At 45.3% G+C, this 15,959-nt stretch overlaps 1 protein-coding gene across 4 annotated transcripts in view; it reads right to left on the bottom strand.

The window, feature by feature from the left end:
* Positions 1 to 15,959, bottom strand: part of SWEETIE (HEAT repeat-containing protein) — a 208,129-nt gene that overhangs the window by 104,086 nt on the left and 88,084 nt on the right. For all 4 annotated transcript variants that reach the window (XM_086494844.1, XM_086494843.1, XM_086494845.1 and 1 more), the window contains one exon: positions 14,638 to 14,702. In XM_086494844.1, coding sequence (XP_086350970.1) covers positions 14,638 to 14,702 — 65 coding nt within the window. The remainder of the gene's footprint in view (positions 1 to 14,637; positions 14,703 to 15,959) is intronic.

Consider the following 15,959-nt stretch of genomic DNA (forward strand, 5'->3'; position numbering starts at 1 on the left):
CTCCTTGAAATGTAGAAAGAAAATCTTACTCATCCTATCATCCTTGGATATCCATGTCAATACCGAAGCATAATAAGGAATCCATCTAAATGGCTCAGAATCTCTCGGATGTCAATCTCGCGCTCTCCCCACAACCCATCACCTAGAAACACCTCAAGCTGTCTGCATATGCATCCTAAACGATCCTGTAACTTCCTCTCCCCGCAAGACAGCTCTTCACCACATCCCAGCTGCCTGTCTGCAAGCCAGAGATGACACAATGATGCATGCGTCCAAGTGAGTCACCATATCTGTAGAACTAGTGAGCGACCATACATCCTGCATTGTCCGAGACAAAAAAACCATCCTACAACACCGAGTCAGGAATGCGTGATCCTCGTCTAGGCATACAGGAAATCTGAAATCAAATGCAAAGAAACTAGGGCATTGTCAGATAACATTGTAGTTGGCCAAATCGTAATTGTCCCACCATAAGATGCGAAGAGCCAATGTAAAATCGACCTGTCTGTCTTTAGAAACCCCAAAAAAATTGCAAAGACTGCAGAGTTTGAGTCAAAGATGGGGCATGCTAGCCATCCGTACCAAAAACAGCAAAAAGAAATATGTCCTATTGCCAAAATTCAGCCCTCTCACAAGCTGAAGTGGGATCACAAATATACAAACTCCTACCAAAGAATCATCAATCTCAAGAGAGACCCTCACTAGCTCAGCCTTGTACCAATGTACCATGATCACATACACAATGTCGTTGTTACAGACTTGGACACTCCAAGCAAGAAATCAATAGCAACACATGAACAGAAACTGCAAATAACTGAGCTGAATTTGAATAGAGAAATGAAATGAAATAAATGTAATATTAATGTCTTCAAAAGGCCAAATTGACCTATGAGACCAAAAGGTTACATGTGGTGAATCTAATACCAGGTCTGGGTACAAAAAGTACAAAGAACTGAAAAGAAAATAGTGGGTAGGGGTGGGGTGAAAGCTGATACAAAGGGAATACAAAGGGTGAGCCGTTACAATGGAGCTCTCCGACAGTCGAGGCATCATATACATATACATTAGTATCCGGGACGGCTCCTATGTCGTGCCAATATGGTATGGATCCTCTGTCGCAATTTGCATCAATATCGTGGGTGACGGGACCGCCCCAACACTATCGATCAAGCGGTATGCCTCTAGTGCCTCTGGTGTTGTTATGATGTGGGGGCTGCTCGAACTCCTTTGTCTGTGACTGAAAGAATCTGTAAACTTCCGCTGTCGCTGGATCTCTCTCATTGTGCCCCTCTTCAAGAGGTCCTCTCTGTGTTTGTGAATCTCCAGTAAGTATAATCCGAGGCATCTCTCATCCTGGTATCTCATGACTCTAGAAAGTGGCCCAAAACCCTCTTTGAATAGACAGTGAAAGCGGCCTCATATCTCATAGTATACTGGCAGTGACATATGTAATGTAGCTCTGTCTCTGGCTCTATTTGGCACACCTGACAAATTCTGGACTCAGCGGGTACTGCTCTGAGAGAGAGAGAGCTCGAGAGAGAGAGAGAGAGAGAGAGAGAGAGAGAGAGTAAAATGAAATGAAATGTTATATTAACGTCTTCAAAAGGCCAAAGTGACCTATGAGACCAGAAAGTTACAATGCAGTGTATCTGATACAAAGTCAGATTAACAAAATAAATTAAACTAGGATAACAAAATATAAATACTGCAGAATCCTAAACTAAGCTGATAGGTGTGAAAGGTGAAAGGCGTGAAATGTGTGAACTAAGCAGTACAATGTGTAGACAATATGGGAAGGAAGTAGAGATCCATCTTCATAGAGATCCATTTTCATATGCACGCTATGGGTCGAATCCTTTGCAGTAGCCTCCTTCGAAACTGAGTAGCTCCTCTTCTCCATCGGGGTCGTCTAGATCTCCCTAGCTCCAATGCTCGGTCTATGAGAATGCCAGTAGTGCGGGCAAACCTCTCCACTATTGGCTGCTCCTCTGTTTGTTCTTCTGGGTGTACTATATCTAGTGTAAAGAAATATGTGATCTTTCTCTGGGGTTGTCTCTCTTCAGCTCTCCTCAATAAAGTTTCTCTATGCCTGTGTAACTCAAGTAGATATAGCCCAAGACATCTCTGATCCTCATAACTCATGACCCTAGATAGAGGCCCAAAACCTTCTCTGAATAGACAATGAAAACGGCCTCGTATCTCATAGTACACTGTGCAATGACATATGTAATGTACCTCTGTCTCTGGCTCTAGATGGCATAAGCGGCATATCCTACTATCTGCTGGTGTCCCTCTGAATTTGCCAGTCTCAATCTCGAGCTGATGTGACGACGTGCGTATCTGGCCAATGGCACAACGCAAACCATGAGAAAGATGTGTGTCCATATAGCTAGGTCGAATCACAAACCCATCCCCCGTGAGGTGGAGAAGATGCTCTCTATAGAAAGCCATCTTTGTACCCAACTCCTGTATCGTCTCTATCCATGTCCTCCTCGTGTCCGGCTGGATCAGATCCTGACGAATGAGTCTATTAATCTCTACCTTCGTCAGAGACCTCAAGGGTGCCTGTAGAGAGTATTGAAAAGGAGGCAACCTGTCCATGGTGAAACCATGTGTCTAAAACCATGATGCCATCTGCGCATACCAGCATGATGTATCCCCATTAAGAGCTAACTGTCTGGAGGACTCTAGAGCCACCCTTGCATATCTGTCTCTGGTAGTATCCCACAGACTGTGTACAAAGGAGAGCGGTCTGGTAAGCGCCTCAATCTCCATACGGGGGGCAGCCAATTCCACTCGAATGATATCATGTGGTACGGAAGCCTTGGCTCTAATCAGCCGAGAGATCATAGATACCAGGGGCTTCTCCATACGCCTCCAACCATCCTGTCCTACAGAAGGTCTCCAAACCTGCACCCCATATAACATAGTAGAGGCAACCAAAGTATCAAAGAGCCATAACTTTGTCCTAGGTTCCTAGAACTGAACCTGCGAACACATCCTCTCCATTCCTCCCAGAGCCGCACCAACTCTAGTTAGTCTAGTCTCTATTGCTCTTCTCAAAGAAAATCTCGGCCCAGTAAAGACTACCCCCAGGTAAGTGTATGCATCTGTATACTCCACAATCTCCTTACCATATTTGAAAGTAGGTATTGATCTCCTGACCCATTGCGGTGTGGTGTTAAACACCATAACCTTGGTTGTACCTAGGTTTACACACAATCCACTATCCTCTGCAAAACTGCGTAGTCCATCCAAATGTCGTTGCATACCTTCTGGTGAGTCAGATATCAGCACAATATCATCAGCATATAGCAACAATGGGATCCACGTCCCTGACAGCTGGGCACCCCTGTCACCCTCTCTGTCAATGTAATCAGACACCTCATCAACATACATACCAAATAGAGTAGGAGAGAATGGGCAGCCCTGTTTCACTCCAATAGTAGAGAGAGAGAGAGAGAGAGAGAGAGAGAGAGAGAGAGAGAGTCCACACGGCATGGCGGAGTTCTGAGCTAAGATGCACTAGCCCCAAAGAGTGGTGCCCCTTTCGGTATTTCTTTATTATTGCTTTGCAAAGCTAGAACTCCCAAGGGTGCAACTCTCTCTAAGACTCTACCTCCAGATGCTCTCAAAAGAATTGCCCTCTCGACACTTGTAACCTTGCAAGGGATGCACAAAAGAAGAGCCCCAAAAGCAACGAAACCAAAAGCACTTGATCCCAAAAGCATCTGCTCTCAAAGGCTCGCACGGAAAGCTTCCCAAAACAGCCAGCACAAATCACAAAAATCCGTACAGCCTGCCACATCATCAGTCATTAGTCAATGCAATTTACGGAAATCACCCCTAGATGTCAACCTTTTGATATTTTACATTTTAGGCCCCTTGACTAGTGCTCCATAACTTGGGTAGGGTTAAGTTTTATTTACAACCCGAACCCCTTCACTTTAGGCCCCTCGACCACACTTTTTATGTTCAGATCTTCTTGTCCTTGCGGCCAATCTTTCCAGTTGAGCACTGCCATGTCACCAACTTGTGGCATTCTGAAACCGGCCCGTAGGGCGGTAGGCGTTGGCTTTCACCCGAAATTCTTTACTTTAAGCACACACACAGAGCACTTTGCAAAGGAGACCTCTAACGGGAATTAACACTTAATCACACACACAGCTCGGAAGCTAGAATGCTCCGAGCAGACGCCGACAACCTGTAGGCCCCAAAATTGGCGCCCCTTTCGGTATTTCTTTATTCTTTAGGAGGGTAAATTACAAGGTAAGGTCCTGGGAATCCTTCGCGTGTATCCACCTAGATACCATTTGATTTGGCCAAATTTCGGCAGCATAACAGCCCCAAAACTTGCGCGAAACCAATTCCCCTGCTGGAACTCGCCTGCACTGTCGTATACCCTCTTATTCCTGTCCAAAAACAGTAAATTCAGCACGCTGTATTTACTGGTTTTTGCCCTGTTTTCAACCCCAAACAGTCCCCTAACTGTCCTTTGCCAGTGGGGCACGATTCCCAATGATCCTGGCGTACGTATGGCTGAAAAACAGTCAAATTACAGCGCATACACAGCGCTGATTTTGCACCCGTATGGTGAGGTTATGACCCTCACCAGTGCCTGCTTTGAAGCAGCAGCTAGCTACCCCTGTTCCTACTCAAGGAGGCTCTTGCCTCAGCACAAAAGCATGAATCCACACAACTGTACATCAGTCAAATGAGTAGCCCTCTTGTGGGGCATCACATAACTGCACGTAGGGGAAAGAGAGAGCAGTGTGTAGCATGCAGGGCATCACTCCTAGCACCACATTGTACACGAGAGGGAAAGGAAGCACTCCATAGCTCTTAACCTATGACAAATGCAAAAGGAGGCTCATCCCAGCTTAAAAATTCAGCGCCCATTTTTCTGGAAGAAGCAAGTGCATGAAAATGTGACACTTGGCGCATTTTCAAGCATTTTCCCGTTTCGGGTTCGCCGCTTAAAAATATCCCAACCGACGCGTCAATTGACTTCGCGGCAGAGTTATAAAATGTTCCCCTAGTCATACCGGAGGTAATGACGCGAACACATTTCACGGCCCAAAATAGCAGTTCCCTAAATTTTAGGAGATGCTTCCGTTGGGCTCCCACTAGTCTTCTGACCATCTATCCTCATTGGGACCGCATCCAAAAGTGCAATGTGGCCCAACTGTTGGATACTTTTTGTTGGTAGTCCCACCTTGACTTTACGCCTTAATTGAGTTCACTTCCTAGTATCCACCAACTTACTAAGTGCGACGGGGGGACCTATATGATCTTGCTCTGAGCCTAGACATCCTCTTACCATACGAATTCCAGTGCCGATCACTTCCCGTCTGCGGGTGAATCTACAGTTCACATTGGCCATACAATGTCTGACCGTTTGCTACTTCAAAAAGAGGGTCTCAAAACAAATAAAATAAACCCCATTGGAAAGAAACCAACAACCAAGGTTAGCAGTTGCCACATCTCTGTGACATGGTTAATAACTGCCACGTCCTCGTGACATACCCCCCTCTTGAAATCGCAAACGTCCTCGATTGCATACCATAAATACACGCCACTGATGATCTTGTGCTATTAACACTCTTTTATCATCGCATGTATCCGCAAGAAAGGTCGTAACATACATAGATACAAATGACTTAATGAGGCTTTAAAACTTTTGCCATTTCCATCTATGGCACTAAATTCATATGTACATTTGATGTACTAGCTCTATCATTACCCCTCCTTTGCACACGTTGGGTTGGGGCATAAGTAGGTTGTAACCCAAAGGCTTCAAGGTAAAGCTGCAATACATTTGGTGACTCTGACAGTTCATGCTCTTCCATCCACTTTGCATCCATAGGTGGATAGTTCTTGAACTTCACCAAATAGCGTCTTGCAACTTGTCCTTTACCTTTTCTGTCCTTATGTGCCAAAACTTGCTCAGGTACCAGGATCTCATCAAGTTTCTCAACTTCTGGCTGATCCTCAACTGGCATATCTTCTGGCACATCACCCACGAAGGGTCTTAGAAGACTCACGTGAAACGCATTATGAATCTTCCATGCATCAGGCAATTTCAGCCTGTAAGCCACATCGCTGATCTTGTCAAGCACTTGAAAAGGCCCATAGTAACGCATGCTGAGCTTAGGAAACAGCCGTTCCTTGCCCTTCATCTTCTTCAACCTTGTCTTTTCGAACCTTAACAGAACCCAATCACCAGGTGATAGTAGCAATTCACGACGGTGACGATCAGCAGCCTTTTTCTGCTTTGCCTGAGTCTTCTCCAAGGCAACTTTAATCTTCTTATACATCTCATCCATGTTCTCAACATATCGATCTGCCTCAAAGATCTTGTCCTTTGTATGCAAAATGGGAGGAACCTTTTTGCCGCCTTCAACAATCTCAAAAGGTGCTTTGCCAGTAGACGAATGCACCGTATTATTGTACGCATACTCAAGCATAGGCAAATACTGTTCCCACTTGCCCTTATTATCTGACACATAGCATTTCAGCAGATCTAAGACAGTAGAATTAGCCTCTTCTGACTATCCATCAGTTTGTGGATGAAACGAAGACGAGAACTTGAGCGTAGTACCCATGTTCTCAAACAATCCTCTCCAGAACAAACTGATCATGCGAGGATCACGATCACTGATAATCGATTGTGGCATACCATGGTACTTAAACACATTGTACATGAACAAGCGTGCCATCTGATCAGATTTTATCTTCTTCCTGACAGGGATAAAATGGGCCTGCTTGTTGAACCTGCAGATAATGGTCCATATACCATCACTCCCTGTTGGTGTCCTTGGAAGATCAAAGATAAAGTCCATAGCAATGCTTTCCCATGGCTTATCCGGAATCGGCAGTGGTTGTAACAACCCTAGTGCCTTTTGCCTATCAAACTTGACCTTTTGGCAAACTATGCATGCTCACACAAAGGCATCCACATCTCTCCTCAAGGTAGGCCAATAGAAGAATGTCTCTACCGCCTTAACTGTTGCATCAATGCCACGATGCCTTGCATACGGTGGGACATGACTCTCTTCCATGACCTTATGTCGCAGTGATCTAGTGACACAAAGTCTACCATGCATCATCATAAAACCATCTCTGAGGAGGTAGTGCTCGTAATGTTGCCCCTCTTGTAACTGTTCAAAGATCCTTGCAAAATCTTCATCAGCAGTATACTGTTCCTTCATGTCATTTAACTTATGATGATAAGGAATTGACACAGCTGAAATTTGTGGCTTTCTTGATAACGTATCAGCCACAACATTCTTCTTGCCTTCCACATGCATATTTTGGAAGTGGAACATGGAAAGAATGTTTGCCCATCGCATACGCTTTTCGGATAACTTTGACAGTGTCAAGAAGTATCGCAAGGTCTGATGATCTGTTTGGACAACAAAATCAGCACCTAAGAGGTAGTGCTTCCAGCTAGAAAGCGCATGAATCACGGCCAAGAGCTCTTTCTCATAGACTTGCATAGTCCTCTCTGGCCCTTGCAAAATTCGGCTTTCATAAGCTACTACCCGTCCGTCTTGCATTAGCACTGCTCCAATGCTACTGCCACACGCGTCACATTGGACCACAAATGACTTCCTAAGATCTGGCAAAACAATAACTGGATCTGAAGTCAACTTTTCCTTTAAGAGACTAAAAGCTGAAATCTCTTTTTGGGTCCATCTGAAAGTGACCTCTTTCTTTTGCAATGCGTGAAAAGGCGATGCTATCTCTGCAAAATTTGTGATAAACCTTCTATAGTAGGAACACAATCCCAAGGAGCTCCTGACATCGTGAACAGTCTTCAAGTCTGGCGATGTCTTGATAGCTTCGACCTTTGCGGGATCCATTCTAACACCATCCTTTGAGACTATGTGGCCCAGAAAGTGGATCTCTTCAAGGAAGAATTCACTTTTCTTAGGATTGACAAGTAACCTATGACGGCGCAGCTCTTCGAACACAATGGTCAAGTGACGCCTATGCTCCTCTTCATTCTTCGAATACACTATCATGTCATCGAAGATCGTTCCAACAAACTGTTGATGCGAGCGGAAAATCCGGTCCATCATTCTGTTGAACGTGGCAGGAGCATTTGTTAGCCCAAACGGCATCACTAGAAACTCATAAAGACCAAATGTCGTTCTAAACGCAATCTTGTGCACATCCTCTGGCCTTATACGAATCTGATGGTACCCACTCGAAAGGTCTATACTGCTGAAAATTGCAGCACCCTCTAAACGATCAAGATTATCATCAATGCGAGGAATAGGAAACCTATTCTTGATGGTATTCTTATTCAACGCACGCTAATCAATACACATGCGCCATGAGCCATCCTTCTTCTGCACTAGGAGCACTGGGGAGCAACAGGGTGAAGAACTAGGCTGAATCAGCCCCTTCTCTAATAACTCCTCAACCTGGCCCATAATCTCTTTCTGCTGCGCCGCACTAACCCTGTAGGGAGGTCTATTTGGTGGGCTACACCCTGGCACCAAATCTATCCGATGGTCCTCAGGTCTCTCTGGCGGCAATTGCGACGGTAATGAATCAAAAAAACAGTCACTAAACTTTTGCAAAAATGCTAACCTTTCTTTATCTAACACAGATAAATTTGACTGATCACTATCTGAGACATCACGTGCAAAAATCAAGTACACAGAAAGATGATTCTTTATTACAGAAGTGATAGCAGAAGCAGATACAATAGGGACTGACTCTACTTTTAGCTTTACATTCAAGATGTGAGTTTTGCCCCTATGCTGTCCAGTGATCTTTTTGTTGTAGGCATCCAAGACTCCATGCACTCGGAACATCCACGGGATCCCTAACAAGGCGTCACAACCTTCCAGCGGCATGATGTAAAACTCTTCAGTGTCCACATACGACTGAATATGCAGACGCAGTTTTCCAATGATGGGAGTAACACACTCTGAGTGGCCAGGACATGCCAACCCTGCCTCTGCTGTGTACCCCATCTCTTCAGCTTTGATGCCGAGCTTCATAGCTAACTCTGGTGAGATAAAGTTGGCTTTGGCACCTGGATCAAAAAAGATGAGTGCCGTCTGATCCCTAACTTTACCCCATGCCCTGCATAACTCACTGGCATCTGTGCTGGGCCTGTCACCCACCATGTCTAGCACTAAACCTGTCGTGGGTTTTGGCTTCTTGCCTTTGTGGTCTTCTTTATCCTCTGATTCAGCTGGCCTTTTCCTTTGTGGACAATTGATAGAAAAGTGACCAGGCTGCTCGCATATAAAGCATTTGTTCTCAGCCATTAGGGCCTTCTTTTCCTCGAGTGACTTGCGCACAAAAGGCTTCCTTTTCTGTTTCTTTGCCTGCGCTCCAGAAGTCCCGGCTGAATCCTGGTCTTTGATGGCCTTTTCTGACCCTGTGACGCATCAGGAGCCGTTTTCACAAAGGGCTTCTTCGCTGAATTTTTCTTTTGCTGCCCTCCTTTATCACTGCTCGGAAATCCACTGTCCTCTCCTTTCAACAAGGCAAAACCAGTGTTCGCAACTTCCATAAGCTGAGTAAGGGTAGCCACTCTCTTCTTTGTACAGTAATCACGAAGCCCTTTAGGCAGCCCACAACAGTACTTCTCTATTTGCTCTGTCAGTGGCACAAATCTGTAGGAGGTCACTGAGAGTAATGCTTTACAAAACCTCCTATTGTACTCCAGCAAGCTCTTGCACAAAGCTGTCGTAAGCTGGTGCCAATCTGTCAGGACATCGGCTTCAAATTCATTTGATAGCCAAGCAGATGCAAACATTTGCTTGAAGTAAACCCAAGTGGCGGGTGCCTGTCCTTGCATTAACAATGTCGTCCACCATGTAAGCGCATTGTCCTTTAAGAAAGTGGCAGCTTTCCTGACCTTCGAGGCTTCTGTAAAATTCCCTCCCGCATAATCTGTATCAAACTGCTGGAGGAAAGTGAGTGCCTTTGTCTTATCCTCGAAACCACTGAAGGTACTGAACTTTACCGCTGCACCACCTTCTTTGTAAGCCTTCGGCTTCTCTAGTGCCCCCAAATTGTCATACGGAATGGTCTGCAACATGGGCACTGTAGTAGGCATGATCGGAACGTGTTGGCCATTCACATTTTGCGTCAGAGGTGCGATATCTGGCTGCTGTCCAGAAAAACCAGCCATGCCAAAATGACCATGTGGCACCCCAAACTAGCCGTGGTTGCTCTGAAAACCCTGCTGCATGCCGATATTACCATACATGGGGTTTGGCATGATGCCTTGCATACCCCCGAACACTGTTCCTGGCATGTACGGCTGACTTCCAGACGCATAACCAGCCATACTTTGGAACACTGATCCACCCCCGAAATACCCAGGATATACCGTGGGTGGTGGAAAAACTGAGTGCATAGCCTGGTATCCAGCTCCCTGCCCATTCAAGACAGCATGCTGGCTCTGAAAGGTGGCGGGCTGAACTGGCATAACCTGTGGAATAGGCGTTCTAGCCACCTGTTCAAGCACAGGAGGAACCTGCTTTGGAGCCCCCGACTCCGCAACATGGGAGTGTTCCCTTTCCTCCTGCGCCACATGAAGTACCTGGGCTTGAGCATCAACAAGCTCCGTACGCGGCGTAGGTTGCCTATTTTGCTGTTGCACTGGTGGCGCTTGCAAGAATTCCATAAACCTCGGATTCTGCACCAGCTGCGAAAAGACATTTACCGCGGCAACTAACTGAGTCTTGAACGCATCATCCTCAAGTTGCCCTGTCATAAAGCTCTGTACTACTGGAGGGACATTCACGTTGACAGGAGCTATAGACAGACGTGGCCGTGAGCTCTCGCCAATCTCGAAAACCATAGGGATCTCCTGCCTGTCCTTTGAAGAGGAACCCTCTTCCATAATTCCCTTCCCCTTGTCGGCCATAGTGTAATCCCCGCGTTCCTGCACTGTGTGTCTTTACCCTGAACAATCCAGGATCACTCTTTGAGGAAAAAGTGATTGATATCCCGGCAATGGAACCATGAAACCGGCCCGTAGGGCGGTAGGCGTTGGCTTTCACCCAAAATTCTTTACTTTAAGCACACACACAGAGCACTTTGCAAAGGAGACCTGTAACGGGAATTAACACTTAATCACACACACAGCTCGGAAGCTAGAATGCTCCGAGCAGACGCCGACAACCTGTAGGCCCCAAAATTGGCGCCCCTTTCGGTATTTCTTTATTCTTTAGGAGGGTAAATTACAAGGTAAGGTCCTGGGAATCCTTCACGTGTATCCACCTAGATACCATTTGATTTGGCCAAATTTCGGCAGCATAACAACCCCAAAACTTGCGCGAAACCAATTCCCCTGCTACAACTCGCTTGCACTGTCGTATACCCTCTGATTCCTGTCCAAAAACAGTAAATTCAGCACGCTGTATTTACTGGTTTTTGCCCTGTTTTCAGCCCCAAACAGTCCCCTAACTGTCCTTTGCCAGTGGGGCACGATTCCCAATGATCTTGGCGTCCGTATGGCTGAAAAACAGTAAATATACAGCGCATACACAGCGCTGATTTTGCACCTGTATGGTGAGGTTATGACCCTCACCAGTGCCTGCTTTGGAGTAGCAGCTAGCTACCCCTGTTCCTGCTCAAGGAGGCTCTTGCCTCAGCACAAAAGCATGAATCCACACAACTGTACATCAGTCAAATGAGTAGCCCTCTTGTGGGGCATCACATAACTGCACGTAGGGGAAATAGAGAGCAGTGTGTAGCGTGCAGGGCATCACTCCTAGCACCACACTGTACATGAGAGGGAAAGGAAGCACTCGATAGCGCTTAACCTGTGACAAATGCAAAAGGAGGCTCATCCCAGCTTAAAAATTCAGCGCCCATTTTTCTGGAAGAAGCAAGTGCATGAAAATGTGACACTTGGCGCATTTTCAAGCATTTTCCCGTTTCGGGTTCGCCGCTTAAAAATATCCCAACCGACGCGTCAATTGACTTCGCGGCAGAGTTATAAAATGTTCCCCTAGTCATACCGGAGGTAATGACGCGAACACATTTCACGGCCCAAAATAGCAGTTCCCTAAATTTTAGGAGATGCTTCCGTTGGGCTCCCACTAGTCTTCTGACCATCTATCCTCATTGGGACCGCATCCAAAAGTGCAATGTGGCCCAACTGTCGGATACTTTTTGTTGGTAGTCCCACCTTGACTTTACGCCTTAATTGAGTTCACTTCCTAGTATCCACCAACTTGCTAAGTGCGACGGGGGGACCTATATGATCTTGCTCTGAGCCTAGACATCCTCTTACCATACGAATTCCAGTGCCGACCACTTCCCGTCTGCGGGTGAATCTACCGTTCACATTGGCCATACAATGTCTGACCGTTTGCTACTTAATCTAGGAAATCTGTGACAAAGGAGTGAAGTGGCTCCCCTCTCGTGCAGTCCGCACCGCACCAGATTCAACTTGTTGACTCATCCGTAACTTTTGGCATAGACACTCTTTATAATCCAAAAGCTTCAAGGTACAACGCAAACTGAAGAGAATATGTGATGTTCTCCTCCCCCATCCACTCTGCATCGAGAGCCAAAAAGTGCCCTTGACCAATTTATGATGTGGACCTAGCTTACCTTTGTATTCTTTTCTTGAGCTCTGTGACCTGTTGATAGCCCCGCTGGCCTCCCCTGTCCACTGGCACCTCAATCTGAATCTTCCAAATCCTCTGATATCACTAGATTTCCTTGCTTTGTCAGAACCCTCAAAATGCACTTGTCACATTGAGGTAGACACTGGCTTGTCCATAGGATAGGTCAATGAGCCGGCATGCATACCAACACCTTGCTTGGCATGTCTCAAGTCTCTGAATGAGACAATGCCGTCGAATCTCTTTTGGCCACAGCAAAACCGCTCAATCTGGTCCTTTAAAGCGATCCTCCGAAACGAGGACACTAGCAAATAGGTATCCCAAAACCTCTTGGCAGTCGTCATCCAGCATGTCTTTCTTAGTCATTCTTAGATGATGCCAAGCCAAGATTACATATTCTTCCATTATCCAGGCAGAAGTGACAACTCTCTTGAATTTTACCCGCTTCTTAGGTGCCTCTTTGCCCAACAACACATTAGACCACCATGTATGTGCTTTTCCTTTCAAGATGCCGCCCTTCACACCTTGGATTTTCCGAGAAACGACCTCCCAAGAAGGCGACGTCAAACTGCCACATAATTTAAGAGCTCGATGGGTGTCCTGGTAGTCTGAAAACATGTCAAACTTGACTGCTTGACCCCCATCTTTGAACTCCTTGGTCTTCATGTCCATGTGTTCACTGTGTGGACTGTCAGCAAAGGATGAAATCTCCTCCATTGAACTGCTAGATGGCTTCCTGTGCCTTCTAGGCTTTTCCAAAAATCTGCTTTTCCCGCTTTTTCTCTGCTTCTTCCACATTTTCTCATCCTCTTTGGAACCAAAGGAGGAGCATGGCGCCCCTAGTCACGCAGCCCTAGGGTGGCTAGTGGCCAAAGGAGGGCTGTTGCTTGCGTTTTTTGAGCAGTCTTCTAGATGGCTCCCTGTGCCTTCTAGACTTTTCCAAAAGTCTGTTTTTCGCGCTTTTTCTCTGCTTCTTCCACATTTCCTCATCCTCTTTGGAACTAAAGGAGGAGCATGGCGCCCCTAGTCAGGCAACCCTAGGGTGGCTAGTGGCCAGAGGAGGGCCATTGCTTGCGTTTTTTGAGCAGTCTTCCTGGCGTTTTTTGCCAGCCCACACTTCTTCGGTCACCAACAGAGGAGCAGCTCCACATGCAATGATGGGAAGCAAGGAGGTATTCCTTGCATTTTTCTTCTCAGGGCCGAACTGTCGGAACTCTCTGAAGACGAAGAAATATTTGGGTCATCCAACGAACACGCTTCTTGGAATCGCTTACCACCTCGAAAGTTGACTTCCAACCCAAAGAACCGGCGAAACCCGCTAATTTCTTCTTCTTACGAGAGTGCTCTAAGATTTTTATCAGCCAGTTTGTCTTCTTTTCGAGAGCTTGTCAAACTCAGCTTTTCTTTCTACTTCCTTACCATCTTGAGAGCAGAATCCACAGCCTCTCTCCATCTCGAGTGAATCTCATCAATCGGGGTGAAGGGGGTGGAGAAAATATAATCGCAAAAGGATCCCCCCCCCCCCAAAAAAAACGGCGAGTACGAAAGCCACATAACATAGAAATATGTTTCAAAAGTATGGTATGCAGAACCAAACACACATGATCCAACTATGGTCCTTACACCATACAAACAATGCCTCTGAGTGCCAAGAAAATAAAATCAATTTTAAGTGGAAACAGTGTTCTTCAGCTATAATCAACCAAAATACTTCAAATTCCAAAACTCCGCTGTGTACTTCTTGTGTGACAGGTGAAACCTAACATGCTAAGGACACCTCCAGTTTTGTGATCTAACAAGTAATCTAAACCTCCAGTTTTGTTTTTGCAATCTTAACATATGTAAAGGGTAACAAGTAATCTACATCTCCAGTTTTGTGACAATCTAACACGTAATCTGCACCTCTAGTTATGTTTTCGTAATCTCATTAAATGGAAAGAGAAATTTGAGCAACTAAATTCTAGCAGATCTTTCAAGAAAACAAATTTGGAGAGGTAAACCGGTAAAAGTCAGATCAAGTTACCTGCAAGAATGCCACCCAAGCCATCGCTATTCCAACCCGAACTTCACGATGAAGAGGCCCACTTGCTGCACTCAGAGCATCTTACTTAATTGAAAGGTCCTTGAGAATGGTGAGACTTAATTCAAAATAAAACTTTAGACAGGAACTAACAATCTGAACCTCATAGCGATCATCTTTCGTTCCTAGCTCTAGTATACAAGAGATATCTTTATATTGTTACACAAAAATAAAAAATAAAAAATATCATCATCAGACAAGATGTGCCATGTGCGTGTGCATCAGATATATTACATACCTGGGCTTGCACAACAAAAACACAATCATCCAGACTCTTAAGTGTAAGAGTCGACTCTTTCAATGGTGGGGAGGGTACGACCAAAGTATTCAGAGACTTGTTTTCAAAATATTAAAACTTCATTCTAGTATTCAGCTGCTAAATATTGGATACCCTGCGTCTATCATTCATCTTCCACCACAAGGCTTGCTGAAGGCCAGCATACCTAGAGAAACTTAGGAAAACCCCTATCCGCATTCAAAAGGAAAGTATCTTCATGGAGTACACCAGAAGACAGTGCAAGTACCAGCTCCATGATGCGTAGTCTTGAAACTCTTTACTAAAAGCTATAACATTCTAGTAATGTCATTAGTGCTCAATCATGAGTGAAGAACAAAGTGTCGGCATAGCCCCACCCCCCCCCAAAAAAAAAAAAAAACCTGATGCACACAGAAACACACACACAGATAAGCGTAGACAATCGAAGGTCTCTGTATTGTGCTTCTGTCATGATACTGGAGATGCAAGCCAGCAGAAACACTCCACAATGCCAAACTACCAGCACTAACAATTAGACCAGAATGGTGGCTTATCTTTTTTCCTCAAAGTTGCACAATTGTCTCTTTTTTTTAACATTTCCTCAACAAGCAAATGCAACTGCAGGGTGAGCAGTAAGAGAACAGAACATTTGTAACCACTTTGGTGATCACCAAAATAAAAGCGACTAAATCTACCACTATCAGGACACTCCCAATCTTAAGTATAACACAGCATAAATAACAATATAGAAGAGAAGAAAATGGCACGAGAGACATCAATGGCCCTGTAGTGCCACTATCAATGCCCGTAGTGGGTATGTCTTTATTGCAGCTACAATTTCAGATGTGTCCCTCCCCCCCTCAAAACAAAAAACACAAAACACACAAGCACAAGTATTAATGTTTGGTAACTAAATTAATGCTACGACTGTGAGAAAGCATGGCATCTCAAGAAGCTTGGAAATTAGAAAGGTATTGGAAATAAAGATATGATACGACATGTATATATT

Source organism: Adiantum capillus-veneris, chromosome 22 (genome assembly GCF_014529385.1).
Source record: "Adiantum capillus-veneris isolate H3 chromosome 22, ASM1452938v2, whole genome shotgun sequence".
Lineage (NCBI taxonomy): Eukaryota > Viridiplantae > Streptophyta > Polypodiopsida > Polypodiales > Pteridaceae > Adiantum > Adiantum capillus-veneris.